Source organism: Neopsephotus bourkii, unplaced genomic scaffold (genome assembly GCF_033783945.1).
Source record: "Neopsephotus bourkii isolate Nb327-2 ecotype Australia unplaced genomic scaffold, CSIRO-AGI_Nbou_v1 NB_1120, whole genome shotgun sequence".
In the NCBI taxonomy this organism is placed as follows: domain Eukaryota; kingdom Metazoa; phylum Chordata; class Aves; order Psittaciformes; family Psittacidae; genus Neopsephotus; species Neopsephotus bourkii.
The window spans coordinates 1,967,839-1,984,050 of NW_026901606.1; the positions used below are offsets into that span (position 1 = coordinate 1,967,839).

Here is a 16,212-nt window from a genome sequence, read left to right on the forward strand (position 1 = left end):
CAGAAACATCAAAAATTCTGGTGTACAAAACCTTGAGTGGCATTACAGGAATTAAATGTAATGCAGTTTTACAAATGCTGCTATTTTCTGCTGCTTTTTAAAAGCACCTTGAACTGAAATATGTGTACAAAAGAAACGCTTTGGTCATTTTTCTTTCTTAATGTTATTGTCTGCAGCCAGAGACCTCCAACTGTGTCTGAAGCATCTGCAGCAAGCTATTAACATGGAAATGCTGGTGTGCTCACTTGGCAAGTCTGTTGCTGGTTCAGGCCATGCTGGCAGGTCTTGTAACATACAAATTCCTACATCAAACATCTTTTACAGTTAACTGGGTTTGAATACATAATATAGTATCATCTCTGCATTTACACAAAAAATATCTGGGTAGAACTGGGAATAATATTCAATTGCGTACTGTATTATTTTGTTAAATATGTAAAACTCTGGAATTATGAGTCTGTGTTCTGCAGTCCGCTATGGTGTAAAAGGTGGTTAATTTTACCTAGCAGATTGCCAGTGCTCCACAGAGCTTATTAGAATATCTTGTAGCTGTTCTAACTATCCCTTAGCAGACTTGACTCTGCTAGGAGTAAGAACAATTTTAACAGGAATTCACTATCAGCAACCAGGTACAATGTAGTAGAAACTAATGGTAGCATGATGCAATCTATAGCTTTCCCCAGGGCACCAAAGCTTTCAAATATGCAAGCTATTTCTTTAGCACTGCATCAAAGGAATGTCATGTGAAACCTCAACATTCTATAGCAGTGATACCTAAATTAATAAAGCAACTACAGTTCACAGCAATGAAAATACTCAAGTGTTTAGAAGGGAAGGAATCTGCATGCTGTCTATGTATGTTTAGAACTCCAAGAAAAGATGGTGATGTTTCAGAAGGAATGCCTGATCATCTCATTTCACGATGGGGCAATGTGTACCTGAACACAGACACATGCAGTTTGGCATGTATATCTAACCTTGCTATGTCTTCATCATTTTAGAGTTTGTCATAATGGCAGGGGATACCTCTGTGTGTGTTCAGAGATAAGTTATGCAAGACAGTGTCTAGTTAATTCTCTGCAGTTGCATAGTAACAATTCCCATCCTGCATGCCTAGAATAGAAACTCAAGTCGTACATCTGCAAAAGCAGGAATTTCAGTATTCTGTCTTTCCAAATTGTGTCCCCTCTCAACTGCACAAGACTGTGGTAAGTCTCACCAGTATATATTACTCTGAGTATCCTAATACTTTGTATTCAAATGACACTAAGATGCCTACTGAATGCCTTTAAATGAAAATCTCAAAAGCACAGGTGCTGAATGAAAACTATTTACCATAAACAAGGACACCATTCACAGTACATGCTTTCATCAAATACACAGCTGTATGAGATGAATTGTCTCATTAACAGTTATTCAATCACCTATAACTTAAAATATTCTTGCTCTTCCCCTCATTCCAAAAGAATGCATCACATACATAGGTAGAAAGGTTTTACCTCTGTCTCCTTTTGTAGCATAGTTCACTGCTATCATCTTTCATCCTCACAAATTTTGTCTTTATGCAGATGCTCTAATGAATTAAGTCCTTTCCCTCAGTTAGCAGCAAGGCTTCCAACTCAGCACCAGGTAGAAGTATCTGCCTTAAACATCTGCAGTTGTCCTTCTAGCCAACACCTGAGTCAGCAACCTTTTTTACAATGTGCTCAAATGTTGTACAATTCCTTTTTTTTTCCTGAAAAAAAAAAATGTTTATTCTGTTTACCTCAAGTCCTGATCAATCTTAGGCTATAGAAGCTTTTTCTTTTAAAATCTGACAGCTGCTTAGTCAAAAGTTATTTTAGAATACTTAATAAATCCAAACAATTGATTCCATTTCATTCAATGAGCTCAATTTCTTTAGCTGTTTGCCTTTATATGTTGCTTTAAATGAGTACCTGAAGGTTTGATGGAGAAAACATCAATCATGTATCTTGCTTTACACATCTGAAGATAATATACAAATTCTGTATATATAACAAAACATATAAATATCAGCTCCTGTTCTACACTTTTCAGGAAAGTAAGCTTCTGATAACTCATGTATGTCTTCTTTCTGAATACTATCCAATTCAGACTCCTAAGTTTGGTGAAGTCTGTTTTTCAGTGAGGATTTGTAAACTGTGCATTCCTTTCATAAAAACTCCACATTTGACAGATTCTCAACACATGCAGATTCCTCTCTCTCCTGTTACTTCTGATATGAACTAGTTTGGCCTGTGAATATGAAATCACATAAAAGCTTACATTTACTTAACCTTTCTTTGAGGATGTGGGGGTTACTGACTAGCTGTTATCCTGGGTTAAATCCTGGGATTTTAAAGTCCTTCCTTTAAATAACAAGGCATATTATAATAGCATGCATTAATCTCTTCTATTCCTTGTGAAATTGCACAGTAGTTTTGGTTTGTGACAACTGTCCTGTCATTTAGAAATAGCTTCTCTCCAAAAAACGATTTTAGTTGTGCCACAAAAGGTCTAGAGGAAGCCACATAAATGCTCTGAGGGCTGGAGCACCTCTCCTATGAAGGCAAGCTGAGAGAGCTGGGGTTGCTCAGCACTGAGAGGCTCCAGGGAGACCTTAGAGCAGCCTTCCAGTATCTAAAAGGTGCCTACAAGAAAGCTGGAGAGGGACTTTTTAAAAGACATGTAGTGACGGGACAAGGGGCAGTGGCTTTAAACTGACAGAGGTGAAATTTAGATGAGACATTAGGAAGAAGTTCTTAACTGTGAGAGTGGTGAGGCACTGGCACAGGCTGACCAGAGAAGTTGTGGGTGCCCCATCCCTGTTAAATGAAATAAGCTGCATAAGCCACCTGATTAAAAACAAACAAACAAACAATAGCTAGAGAAGAGAATCGTTCAAACCTATGGCTATTTTAATAGGATACATTAATTTTGTTGGCATGTTCAGTATGAAACACCAACATGCTGGTGAAAGTTTTTAAGTGGCAAAAGATCTAGGGGGTGAGAACACTTTTTTTATCTCTGTGTTTCCAAGGTCCTGGGCTTATATACAGGAACATTTTTCTCCCGAAGTGATGGGAGGCCCTTAATTATATCTGCAGCTTTCTCTGCTATCATAATAGTTGGAGCATTCAAATTACCAGTTACAACACTAGGCATTATTGAAGCATCTACTACTCTTAAGTTTTCAACACCAATTACTTTTGTTTGGGGATCGACTACAGCAGTGCTGTCTGAAAGGTGACCCATTTTACAGGTGCAGGAAGGATGATAAGCACTCTCTGCCTTCTGCCTTATGAAAGCATCTATTTCTTTGTCAGACTGAACATGGCTTCCTGGTTGAATTTCAGGGCCCTGAAACTTTTCAAAAGCTTTCTGAGCAAAGATCTCTCTGGTCAACTTGACACATTGGCGGAATTCCCAAATGTCTCTTTCTGTATGGAGAGAAAATAAGAAAACTGTAAGTACACCCTTAATTTAGGAATACATACAGAGTGCATGACAGAAAAAAATAGCACCAAAGAGAAAAGGGTAGAGGGTAAGTCTCTCACTGCTGAAAGCCATAACAAAGTAGGATGTTTTTCAAAGTCACAGATATACATTCACTGTGAACAAAACCATCACTTATACTGCACAGTCCCAAAAGGAAAGAGGTGAGTTACGAAGAATTGCTCTTTATTTCACTGTATTCACTGTCTAGCTAAGGACACTAGTCTCAGACCCATTCCTTCACAAGCAGAGGAGTGGATAAAATGAAGAGTATGATGCAGCAAACATAAGAACCCTGACTGCATCCCCAACAGGTAATTCTTTTTGGTTTATACAGTGCTTTGCACAGTGGCCTCTTGATACTAGCTGCTTTTTATAAATAAGAAATAAATAGCAATGCACCAACCAGCACTGCTGCTGTTGAGCAGATACGGAAATCTGCTACTGAAACAGGCAGGAAGTGAGTTGACATCAGAGCAAGGGGAGGCTGCATTTACCTGTTGACATGTAGTTAGGCTCAATGATGGGATGGTCATTTGGGTCAGTACTCCTCAGCTTTAGCCAGCCCACACTCGTGCTCCTCATGGGTCCCACATGGACCTGCAACACGCACACTACGCTCATGACACAGTCCCACCAGACTTATTCCCAAATTCAGTATGAAGTTTATTTTTCGATTTGGACAGTCTTTACAAATTAAGCACATGTAAGCATTAAAGGGAGCAAGTGGAAAATGCCATTGAACGTTTTTTCTTTTTATATGAATTTGCAGTAAATATGATATTTCATAAGGGAAGGGAATATACCTGTCTTATCAACTCACGACTGTTCTTTTAATTTGAAATACAGCCATTCCTATTTATTAATAGCAGAGCATTCAAATACAATCAGCAAGCAGACCTATCATCACTGAAGAGATTAGCAAGAAGAAAAAGGTATATTCAGGAACAGTTCCCCAGCATTAGCACACACTTTTGGATCAAGACCATAGCCTAAAACGGGTCTTGGATTTGTGCCAGTGAATACGTCGGTGGCCTCATATATTCTCACTTAAACCTCTGTCTAAACTGCAGTGGGAGAGGGAACACCTCATTTTAGGTTTTGTACAGCATCTAGCGCAAATGTGTCCTTAATCAATTGCAATATGGTGCTTCACTACTGCAAATACTTAAACAGCAGTTCAATACTTGCCTACCTTTTCAGAGATAAAAAGTAAAAATTTTGATTGCAATATCAAATAACAAGCTCATGGTTTTCTCCCTATGTTGGAGGTTAAGCCAGCTCTTTTGTGTTATACTGAACAAAATATTCTTCATTATATAACCAAATTATCAATATTTATAGTAAAGCATAAGCCTTCTTGCTAATCATTACAAAACATTACTGGAAGATGTTCTTCCACAACTCACCTGGTAAGCTTCCATTGTGGAAGCAACCCGACCGTGATCAATCACCTGAGAAGGGAGAAAGTGGAACTGAATGTCAGGGTGAGGAACCCCTGCTTCACTTCGGATAAACCCACCAGATTCTAAGTGGGCAGTTGCTCCCTCACCTAGAGAGTGTAAATGAGAGAGAATATGCCATTAAAAGACATCAGAAAAGCAAGAAATCCACTTCTTAACCCTTGGTTTCACTACTATGAATAATTTGTATATACAGTGACAATTGCAAAGAACACAAATCCATTTTGAACAACTTGTAGTTTAAGCAACACGCATCACTTTCATCTTCTTTTCAATCACTAGATACACGTAAATATGCATAACTTTGGAAATTCCACATATTTGAGAGCGGGATATTACAGTTATCTCAGTGTAACTAGCAGGCCTAGCACCTAAGTCCAGAGGCAGATTTGGTCCCAGGATCCTAACAGATGTGAAGGGAAATGACTGCAGCATCCTGACACTACTACACTGCATGCTCCATGACATACAGTATAGTTATTCCATCAGTTACAGGTATCAGGCAGAGCCATCCAGAGCATCTGCCCCGAAGGGGAAAGATTAAGAGTCTACAATGCACCTCATGTTATGTTCTTTTTGTATCCATTTAAAACCATAAATTAGCACTCAATATTTACTTGCGTGGCAAAAAGCCACATATACCCAGCATAAGTTGTGAAATACTAACACCATAATTCAGATACTATAACTATTGGAAATATTCTGATTTAGAAAGAAAGAAACAGCAAGCAGGCTCCAATTATTTCCCAGAACATAAAAAAAATCATATATGAAGGCTCCCAGACTTTGGAATTCATGGATAAAAGACTGTAATAATTCTAAATCAATCAATGGTAGCATGATTGCATACTTTGTTTCATACCTGTAAACTTCCAAAGCCATTCTAGACCAATTTTCACCATGTTAACCGGCTTTTGTGCATTGTATAGTGTAATAGGTTTGGTGCACTTTTGCTGGATGTACACTTCTAAATGATCTTGAAGGTTCTGGCCTACTCCTGGGGAGGAGGGAAAAATAAGGAGGGGTGGGAAGTTATTTATTTCACCCTGAAGAATTATACATAGCATTTGCAACCAGAAAATAGCATAAATGGGAACTAAACTCAGAAGCACAGTGATAACTAAAACCATATCAACCTTTTGCTCATGTCAGAATAAGATTTTACATAGCATAACTAGAATGAAAATAGAAAACTAAATGACAGACGCATCACTTGTTCTAAAATTGCTAGATGACTTCTAAATACAGTACATGCTTTTCTAGTTTTAAGGAAATTTTCATGTTATTCCTTCTATCTTTGAATATATATGACAGTGGGAGTTTATCCAATCTGTTGTGGATCAAAATTAATTTGAAATTCTAAACTATAAGTATACTGCTTTATTTAAAGAGTATTCAGTGGCATTTTTCAGAAAGGCAATTTTCACTATCAAATGTAGTGAAGGAAGTGTAGGAGTTTATTGCTCCATTCTAAAATCAATGCAGGTTTCCACTGATTTGTAACACATACTTTTCGGTCCACACAGCCTGACATAAAGACAACTTAATTTCATGGATTCATTTCATCTAATGGTCTTTGAATTGCATCCATAGGAAGATGTAAAGTTAAAAGAAATGAAATTACCGGGAAGGTGGCAAACAACAGGGATCCCCAGTTTTTTTAGATCATCTGCATTGCCAATCCCAGACAGCATAAGCAGCTGTGGAGAATTTATGGCACCTCCACTTAAAATAACTTCTTTACTGGCAAAAGCCTAAAATGAAATGAGCACAAAAGTCCTAACATTATTAAGCCTGATCTGAATGCAACCAACATGCCAAGAGCTTCAAATGTTATTCATGTTCAGATGCTATTCTGATCCAGATTAGACACCCTTCCCCCAGATTCTCCTCGTTTTAAATGTATTCTTATCCTGCCAGGAGTTTCTGCAGAGAGAAATGATTAAGCTTTCACTTTGATCATTTCTATATTCCCTTCAAACTGTATGTATGGCACACAGACATTCAGCTCAGCCAGTACTGTGGCTGCCAATAGACTCCTCTGCTGCTTGCTAGGAAAAAAATACCTACGATACTCGGATCAGTCAGCTAAGCATCGCTTCCAGTTTCAGTATCACTTTGTAAATTAAAACTGAAGCTCTTAAGGATGATATTGAATTCAGAGACATGCTAGCTCAGAAATTATCAAGAGCTTATTTTCTTAATTCAACCAAGACTAATGCTTGGTTTCATAGCTCTCTAGTCTGTAGACTGTAGTCCTCAGAAACCCCTCAAGCACTAAAGCACTACTGGGAGAACTCTCACTGCAGGCACATATATAATTCTGTTTTGCTACCTCTTCCCTGTTGCCACATCATTTACGTTTAGGATCAGAACTATACCACTTAGTGCTTTTCACTGTTAAAAGGGAAAACGGCATGGAGTAAGAAAATATTGGTGCCCTCATACTTTCCCTCTACTCCTTGAAAGAGGACAAATGTGGGTGAAATCAATGTTGTTCAAACTATCTCTTTCTATTCTAATGAGGTGGCTCATGAGCACACACACATTAGATGTACTCCATCCTCCCTCATCACACTTATGTTGCCTGTTGAAATGTAAGATGTCCTTTATATCCACCCCAAGTTTCTGAATAGAAATGGTTGCATGTTAGAAAATAGGATTTGAGATTCACCTGTACTTAAGACAGAATAACTGCACCACAGAAGAAACATAAAGTAAGCAACATTTATAATTTATGCAAATTCTAATAATACCTAAGCTCATCCAATGATTTAAAGCAACACACATTTGCAAAAATAACACCATAACTTGTATCTTTTATTTCTATCAGCATGGCCACAGTGAGGAAAAAATTAGATGAGGCACAAAACTGTGCCCCAAACTTCTCGTTAGCAAGCAAAACCCACAACAGTTCAAGCAAACATATCTGATATTGCTCATTTTCATTCTCTAATTTCATAGAATGTAAGATGCTATCATGAGTATCTCCTTGGTTTTACTTTAGATGAGACATTTGTCTTCCAAAGCAACATTAAAATGTGCTATTTTTTCCTGGAGTATGGTGAAGTGTTAACAGATTAGCATGGAACGTGTATTAAATTGTAGTAATCCTGTCCTTTTTGAATGACACCTCAACTATACAAAATGATGGTAAGAAATATAGTAAGAAGATTAATTTTGGTATTTTTTTTCCCACACTCTTTACCCAATATTGTTGACAGATAGCCAGTGCTAATGTTTTTTGTTTGTTATTGTTTTGCTCTGGGCAATCATTAGTTTGTTAAAACTAATACATGGCATATCTGTAAGTACTGAATCCATACCTAGATATGTATTTTGCATAGTATACAAATATAACTCATTTATATTTTCTTAGGTACACACAGAACTGGTGCCAGTTTGTTCCAGGTAGTCTTCAAATGATGTTCATTGGGTCTATGCTTACTGCAAAGTCAGCACTGTGGTTATTCCTGTTCCACATATAGTATTTCATTGTGCTTAAAGCTAACATGCAAAGAGGAAAAACTGACTTTGAAATATTTTTGTATGAGTTATTTATTCTATGAAACATTACAAACATTTGTCCCCTTTAAATACACTTTTCTGCTTGAATCTAAACTCAGAAACTCCAGGAATGTTCAGCCTACCTTCCCTACTTTTGCCAGAGGGTTTATGGGAGTTCTGGGAGCTCTCAGTGTCTACTGAAGTAACAACTAAGTCACTGGCTTGATGAACAGTTTCTGGATTGTGCTTGAATCTGGTTTTAATGATCTTTTAACTTTATTGATGACTGATGTAAAAGAGATCCTACCTAAAATTGACTGTAAAATCAATAACACTTTAATATAATCAAGTGTTTCATTGAGATGTTCTTAACTTAATAAAATTATTAGCTCTTCCATGCTGTAGGTATAAAATTTTCCAGAAAATAAAAGCAGAGAAGCCCTCCAAGTTTGATGATGGGGGGGAGGGAAATCCTTTGAAGGTGTACTCTAAATATATATTATTCACTATGTATAATTCATACATGTATTAATATGTATGAAAATTCATAGCAATTAAAGAATTTTGTGGTTAAAGTCGTCCAGTATTCAGAAGGTCTTTGATCACGTTTATTCAGCTTTCCAACACTTTCTCCAACATAATTATCTTGATACTGCCACAGCAACAGCAAGTAGAGACACTGTTTTCACAGACATTTAACAGCTCATTAAAATTATTAAATTTTCTTCAAGTTTTGTTTTACATTGTTAAAATTATTATCATTACAATCCACTTGAAAAGAACAGATTTGTTCTGTGCATTAAAAAATGACAAAAGAGATTATTTAAATTGCATTTTATCTCTTAGCACGTGTTCAGTTACAGAACGCTGGTCTGTTGAGTCTTGTAAGCCTTGCTGAACTCAAACCACCAAAATTTGTACTGTCCTCCCTGTAGGATATTGCTATTACCCTGTTTAGTTGTTTTATAATTGTTTGTGGCTAAATATCTAATTATTAACATACAAGTCCCTTTTAGGCAATTTCCTGATTATGTACTCCATAATCAGCTGTAATAGTAAAGTGTTAAGGGAAATGGGAATATTTGAGGTCTTATGAGGGTCAATGAATTGAAAGCTGCATAAAATGAACTGTTTATCCACAGTTAAGTTGTAAGCATCCTTCCACATGATGTCATGTTCAGTGGAAGTTGGACTGATACTGAAAAATGTTCATTCCACAAACAACCATAAGGCGCATTTCACCATTGTGTTTCATCATTACTATCCCAAGAGTCAATATGTAATGGCAAAATAAAGTGAACGACTCATTGTTTCCCCTTGAGTCATCCATTTCATTATCCAGCTTTTACAGATTTTCCTATGTCACAATAGCATTCTCAGAATTGTTTTTCAGAAACATCAGCATTTCAGCACCCTGTTCAGTACACTGAAACAGTACATGATTGCATCACAGGTTCCAAACAGCAACATTACATAATACTCTTGCGTAACATCAAGTTATGACTTGCTCCCTCAGTACCAAGTGTTGGAAATATAATGGAGATATTAATCCCTAACTCAATTCAGCTGAAGTATCTAACTCGACTCAGCTGAAGTATCATCTACTGCTGTACTGGAAAAGACAACACAGCATCTGAACAGCAGATATTTTGCATGTTAAAGTGCCACTTCTAATAAAATTTTGTTTTAAAAAATTTGATTTTGCTCTGACTCATACATTTCATAGTGGAAAATAAAAATTTCTTACCTTTTTCCTTTGCCCATTTTTCACATACTCAACACCAATGGATTTTGTTCCTTGAAACAAGATTTTTGTTACAAGTGTCTTCTCTGCAACTGACAGATTTGGGCGTGATATGGCTGGGCGAAGGTAAGCACTAGCTGTGCTCCATCTTTGACCTACAATATGTATTTATATTGAACAACAAAACAGTCATGTTCAGTATTCATCAAAAATTCTGAAAACCTGTTCTCCTTCCCAAACTTAACTATGAATCAAGACTCGCATGACAGTGTAAGTTTCAGTGAAATACACACTAGACTAATAGCAAGCTGCTGTGAAATGAACGGGGTGTAAATACAGAGTGCCACAGCTATTTAGTAATCTAACCAACCAAATGGCATCCATGCAGCTTATATGTTCATATTCCAAAATGCTTTCTGAGGTACCACTGGTGAGTCAGGAACACAAATTAAGGACTCCTTTATGATTTACCTTGGTGCACAGTCATGTCCATCCAGCCAAATCCTTCTTGTTGATAGCCATTCATATCATCTGTGAAGGGATACCCAGCTTGCTGGGTTGCCTCCAGGAATGCATGATGAAGTGGATGGTTTGTTTTCCCTCTTGACACATGCAGGGGTCCATTTCCACCTCTATACTGATCTGGCCCCAGTTCATGTGTCTGTGCCTTCTTAAAATAAGGCAAGCAATGCTCATAGTCCCATCCGATAGCCCCTTCCCTGCTCCATCGGTTATAATCTTCTGCATGCCCACGAATGTATACCATTGCATTGAGAGAAGAGGAGCCACCCCATACCCTCCCACGGGGCCAGTACAGAATTCGGTTATCCAGATGCTTTTGTGACGTTGTGTGGTAATACCAGTTGTATTTCTCATCACAGAGGTTGTATGTTAATGCGGCAGGCATATGAATCTTCCACATCAGTCTTTTACTACCTAGAAGAGTGTCTTTAGGGCCTGCTTCCAAAAGTAGTACAGTACTGAGAGGGTCTTCTGTCAACCTGTTGGCTAATACACACCCTGCTGATCCAGCTCCAACAATGACATAATTATAAGAGTTTGCCTTTTCAGAACTAATCTGAGAAGCTGCACGTGAAATTTTGAATTGTTGTTTGTTGATGCACACTATGTTCTTTAACAGAATTCCTGTTACTTTGTGCATCTGATTCACAGGACTGCAACATTTAACTCCTTTCATTAAGTATGACATCTTTACTGGTAGTATCACTCTTGCAGAATTGCTAATTTTTACCCTAGAAAAGCAAACAAAGAAAAATCTTAATTAAGATGTAAGTGTTCATATAGTGCATGATCTCTACAATCATAGAATCGTAGAAAAGTTAAGGCTAGAAAGGGTCTTAAGATCATCTAGTTCCAGCCCCTCTGCCATGGTGTCAGTCATTTTCCGGTAAAAACAATGCACTTTACCCATTTTCTCTATCCAAAAGGTTAACAATAATGACCATAAACCAATAAACATTTACTCTGGAACTTACTGTCTTATACTTTCAGTGCAGTCTCTGCATCAATGAAGTGGCATACTATTTTGTATTGTATGCAGTCTGATTTTGATTTGCTTCTGGTTCCTGAGATAGATAGAAACATGAAGTACAATATCAAGCATTTGCTAAAACCAGACAGGATAGAAACCTTTGCTTACCCTGTAGTCTCTCTTCATCTGCCTCTAGTAGGTAAGAATTTAAGAAAACCAACAATTTCACAAACTTCTCCATAAATTTGGAACACTCAGTGATATTGCTTAACCAATTCACAACAATGGAAGTGATGGGTCTGACCACTGTACCTTCTGACAGACCATATCTAGGACAACGTCTCTACAAAACAAATGTGTAACAATGAAACTGGGTTTCAGCTACTCCTAAGGGACCACTGGGTTTTGTAGCGTGTCTCCTAACATAGGCAAAATCTGTTCATCTGTGACTTTCTAGCTTACTACTAAAACCACATCCTGCAGGAGTGCTCCGGGTACATTCACAATCTTAACACCACCAGATCCTTACCCAAGATTGGAATGGCTTTTTTTTTTTTTCACCTTCAGAAAAGCCTGTGAGCCTTGTAAGCAACACAGGTTTGGCTCCCTGTTGCACAGGTTCATGTACTGGGACGAAATGCAAGATCTTCACATCCTGAGTGTCATAGATACTGATGCTGCTGGGCATTCTGAAGTATAGAATCATAGAATGATAGAATAGTTAGGGTTGGAAAGGACCTTAACATCAACCAGTTCCAACCCCCCTGCCATGGGCAGGGACAACTCACTCTAATCCATGTCACTCAGGGCTCTGTCCAACCTGGCCTTGAACACCACCAGGGATGGAGCAAGTTTCCCTTCCTCTCTCCCCCTGAAACCACTCCTCTTGGTATAAACAAGTATCCAGGAAAATGGATATCCTTGGGCTCTAAATAGTATTTCTTCCTGGCCCATGGCTTCTGTCTAAGCTGTTGCTATGGATTCTAGAGACAGCAACCTATCCAGAGGCTGTTATATTGTAATGCACTACCCATCCAAAAGACATAAGCAAGCCTTCTTCTGAAAAAAACCCTGAATACTGTATTATATCTGTGAAAAGCAATTTTTCAGAAATTAATTGTTACATTGATTTTCATATATTTGATTTGAGGGTTTTTTTCCAATAAAATGTGCCTTAATGGATTGTTGAAATAATCAGCTTTTCCTTATAAAAGGTGGAACAGAACTGTACTCATTTTCTAGAGTGAAACACTACAATATAAAGTTTGTGAGAGCACACACGAGCTCTTAAGGGCAGGCTGCTGATAAACTTTAAAAGTCTTCCACGTACAACAATATTTATTGACAGTTTGATGTACAATCTCATATGCAAAAATACTGTTTTTCCTCTTGGGAAATGGATGAGAAGAGGCACACATCTCTTACTCTTCCTAGGAAAACTTGTAATAGGCTGTACAAACCCTCAAAGTCATTGTCACCTGGCTAATTCAAAATTGATCCCAGCTGAAGGTGAGGGGTTTGTCTTTCTACAGGTGGAGACTATTAAAGAACCTTTTCTTGGAACAGAGGGTTCAGCAATTTCCTGTGATGCAGCAGGAGAGGATAAAAACCTCTCTGTTTACTTGTGGGGGTTTTTGTGTGTATGTGTGTGGTGAAGAGAGTACAAATTCTGAAGCTCTTCTGCAACTGGTGGGTTATGGGATTTTATTGCTGGGTTTGGTAGAATATGAGCTTGGGCCTGGATAACCTGGGAAAGATGCTTTGTCTCTATAATGTGAGCTTTGTTGGCTTTTTTATTTTGTTTTATTTTCATTTTTATTTTTATTGGTGGAGATTCACCACAGTAAGGTAAAGTGATCAACATTACTCCCAAGGAAGTATAACCTCAGATTTTGATGCTACAAGTATTCAACGCTGAAGTACTGGCTGTTTTATTTTGACATGGTGTCTATAATGCTGTTAAGTATTACTGTGCCTCTTAACCAGAATGATAGCTGTTAAACCTACAATCTACCTGGTTCTTGGCTGTAAAAAGGATAGATTCTGCAGAACACCTGGGATCACATCCAGTCAGGGACTGATTTTGGTAGTCCTGGAGGCTGTAGTTCTATAGCTTGCTTCAGTATCAGTAGTACCGAGCTCCCCGAAATGCTATGTTAAGTGACACTGCAGAGGCAGCATTGGTGTTACAGGATGAAGTGTTTGTATCTTGGTTTCTGCCAGAATCCTAATACAGAATTCTACACCCTTTGCAAAGCTGATTTGTTAAGATTCTCTTTCATGTGCAGGCTTTAAAACTCATAGAAGAATTCAACCTTGTATTGCAGGGGTTGGTATCAAGACTGAGATCATGAAGTCCTGAAGTTACATGATAATACTGCTTTATAGAATAATCTATGTAGTTTGATGAGCATGTGTGGGTTTAGCACAGTTCATCTTCTTCTACAGAAGATAGTCTTGTGGAATTCTGCAGAACAAGAGAACATCAGTCAAAAAATAAATGCATCTTTGCATTCAACTTTTCCTTAGTTTTATCTGAGGGTTGTTTGTTGTTGTTTTTTTTTTTTGCCTTTTTTGTTTTTCTTTTTTTTCAAAAAAGAATTTATAACTACAGTTTTATGGTCACCTCTCAAATATCTTAGTAGCTATGACAAAACAGAATATGTGGAAATAAGCAGGTTTACACAACATGGTTCTACTGGAATGCTTTGTACTTACCACGAGCAAAAAGTTGTTTTTTGGACCTTACTGGATGTTATTGCATGTCTTCATTGGGATCCTCACTTATGACCTCTTAATGAATATTCAGTAATACATTACTCAGGCATCAGTGAACAGACCTGCAGAAATGCATATAGAGCAACATAAAATATGTTCACTGTACTGCACTGCAGCTTCAAAATGGGGAGCTCTTTTTTAAAAAGTTTGCATTTACAAATATTAGTATTAAACAAAACCTGTAGACAGTGGCATACAAGAGGGAAGAGATCAGTAGCATCTCAGCAGGAAAATTCTGTTCCTAAAGTTTAATAATGAGCACCAGGTAGCTAGAACTGGGCAGTGAAGTTGTGAAATGAAGTGTTTGGGGCACTGTGCATCATTGTTAACACGTTTCAGAATGCAGTATCAGGTTTGAGTAAGAAATAAACCTTGAGGTAACTACCCCATGTGTACCTACCATTGCAACTGTGTAACTACAGATGCTGCTTTGTGAAAACAGACTTGGGTAAGGGACAGTGAAGATGCGGAAGGTGAACTATGTGTTACTTGGGGTATTTGGTTTTGTTTTTTGGTTTGTTTTTTTTGGGGGGGGGCAGGGGGGTTGGGCTAAATTGGCTCACCATCGCTAACAAAGCTAAGCAAAAGTTCTAGCATTCATTCTATAGACCTTGCTCTTAGACTTATAGTCTACAAGAAAGAGGAGGGTAGGCATCCTGCACACATAAGGAGGAATACATTGAAAAAACTGAACAGTAATGAAATGGTTCTGTAGGTGGATGAGGTCGCTAATCTAGAAAAGTTACACGAATACCCTCTCTTGCAGATGTAAAATGCAACCCTGTCCCAGAGCTGGCTAACAGCATGGGCAATACGTGGTGTAGCAGAGGACTGAGCCCTTCGCTGGACTGGACGTTTACCCTTAGCACTGCGCTGCCAAATCCTGTCAGACCTGTCTGTGTAAGACACAGGAGGAACAGCCCCTCGGGTAACAGCAGATCTTACCTTTATTCTATTTCCTCCCGCACTGCAGACTGTGTACACAAGTTAAATTCACCTGCTGTGGGAATGTTTTGGATTAACTTTCCGTTCCAGTTCTGCTGGTAAGAAAGTTCATTCAGTTACAGAAACCTTGTAAATTTCACTTTAGTGGCTGAACTGTCCAAGCCTACTTACCTCACCATTTCCTCCTTTAGCAACAAGCGTATCTGCCGGCCCAGGGCATCAGGCTGCTATGAACTTCTGCTCGGGGAGCCCGTAGCAGCTCTTGTACCACACAAAGGCTGGGGGCCAGAGCGGGCCTTCCAAGAAGGGCGATCGCGAGCCTGACCCGGTACCATCCGCGGGACGGGGAGGCCTGCGCCTTCCTCAGAGCCCCTTGTGGGTGTGCGAGGCAGCCAGCTGTGGTGGAGCACCAAGAGCCGCGCTGCCCAGGGTCGGCACCCGCCGCTTCGCTCCCGTCTCCCGGGCTCTTCCTCCCCACGGCTCCCAGAAATGCCTCCAAGAGCCTCCTCCGCCGGCCGGCTGCGGCCCCGCTCACTCGCTCGTCCTGCGCAGGCAGCCCCCAGCGCGGAGCAGGTGGGTGGTCCCTGCTAAGTGATGGGGCCCCCGGCGGGAGAGCGCGGAGCCAGGGGCGGGCTGAGGCGCCGAGGCCCCCGCTCTCGGGACTGGCTTCGGCGACTGAGCGGGTGGAACTTCCCAAAGGAATGCACCCTTTGGCCTCTGTCAAAGTTGTGTCAGAACGACTTCGTGCCATTTCGAAACCGGCCACAGCGACAGCGGGACGAAGTCCG

At 39.1% G+C, this 16,212-nt stretch overlaps 1 protein-coding gene and 1 long non-coding RNA gene across 2 annotated transcripts in view; both read right to left on the reverse strand.

Moving 5' to 3' along the window:
* LOC133217175 (uncharacterized) overlaps positions 1–16,212 on the reverse strand; it is a 121,281-nt gene that overhangs the window by 73,548 nt on the left and 31,521 nt on the right. The window lies entirely within an intron of this gene.
* Positions 2,937–16,045, reverse strand: CHDH (choline dehydrogenase). Its single transcript, XM_061362398.1, has 9 exons — positions 15,596–16,045; positions 14,420–14,541; positions 10,681–11,462; positions 10,213–10,364; positions 6,583–6,712; positions 5,821–5,955; positions 4,905–5,047; positions 3,993–4,095; positions 2,937–3,440 (listed from the first exon to the last, which is right to left on the reverse strand). Exons 3-9 carry the CDS (start codon positions 11,417–11,419, stop codon positions 3,022–3,024), a joined length of 1,821 nt encoding a protein of 606 aa, XP_061218382.1. The 5' UTR covers positions 11,420–11,462; positions 14,420–14,541; positions 15,596–16,045; the 3' UTR covers positions 2,937–3,021.

Bases quoted from the DNA above. Each gene is read 5' to 3' on its own strand.
- CHDH (XM_061362398.1), bottom strand. From the start codon at position 11,419: ATGTCATACTTAATGAAAGGAGTTAAATGTTGCAGTCCTGTGAATCAG. The intron at 6,713-10,212 runs GTAAGAAATTTT...ATTTCATTTTAG, and splicing joins AAAATGGGCAAAGGAAAAAG to GCTTTTGCCAGTAAAGAAGT. The intron at 3,441-3,992 runs GTAAATGCAGCC...CTCTCCATACAG, and splicing joins GCCTAACTACATGTCAACAG to AAAGAGACATTTGGGAATTC.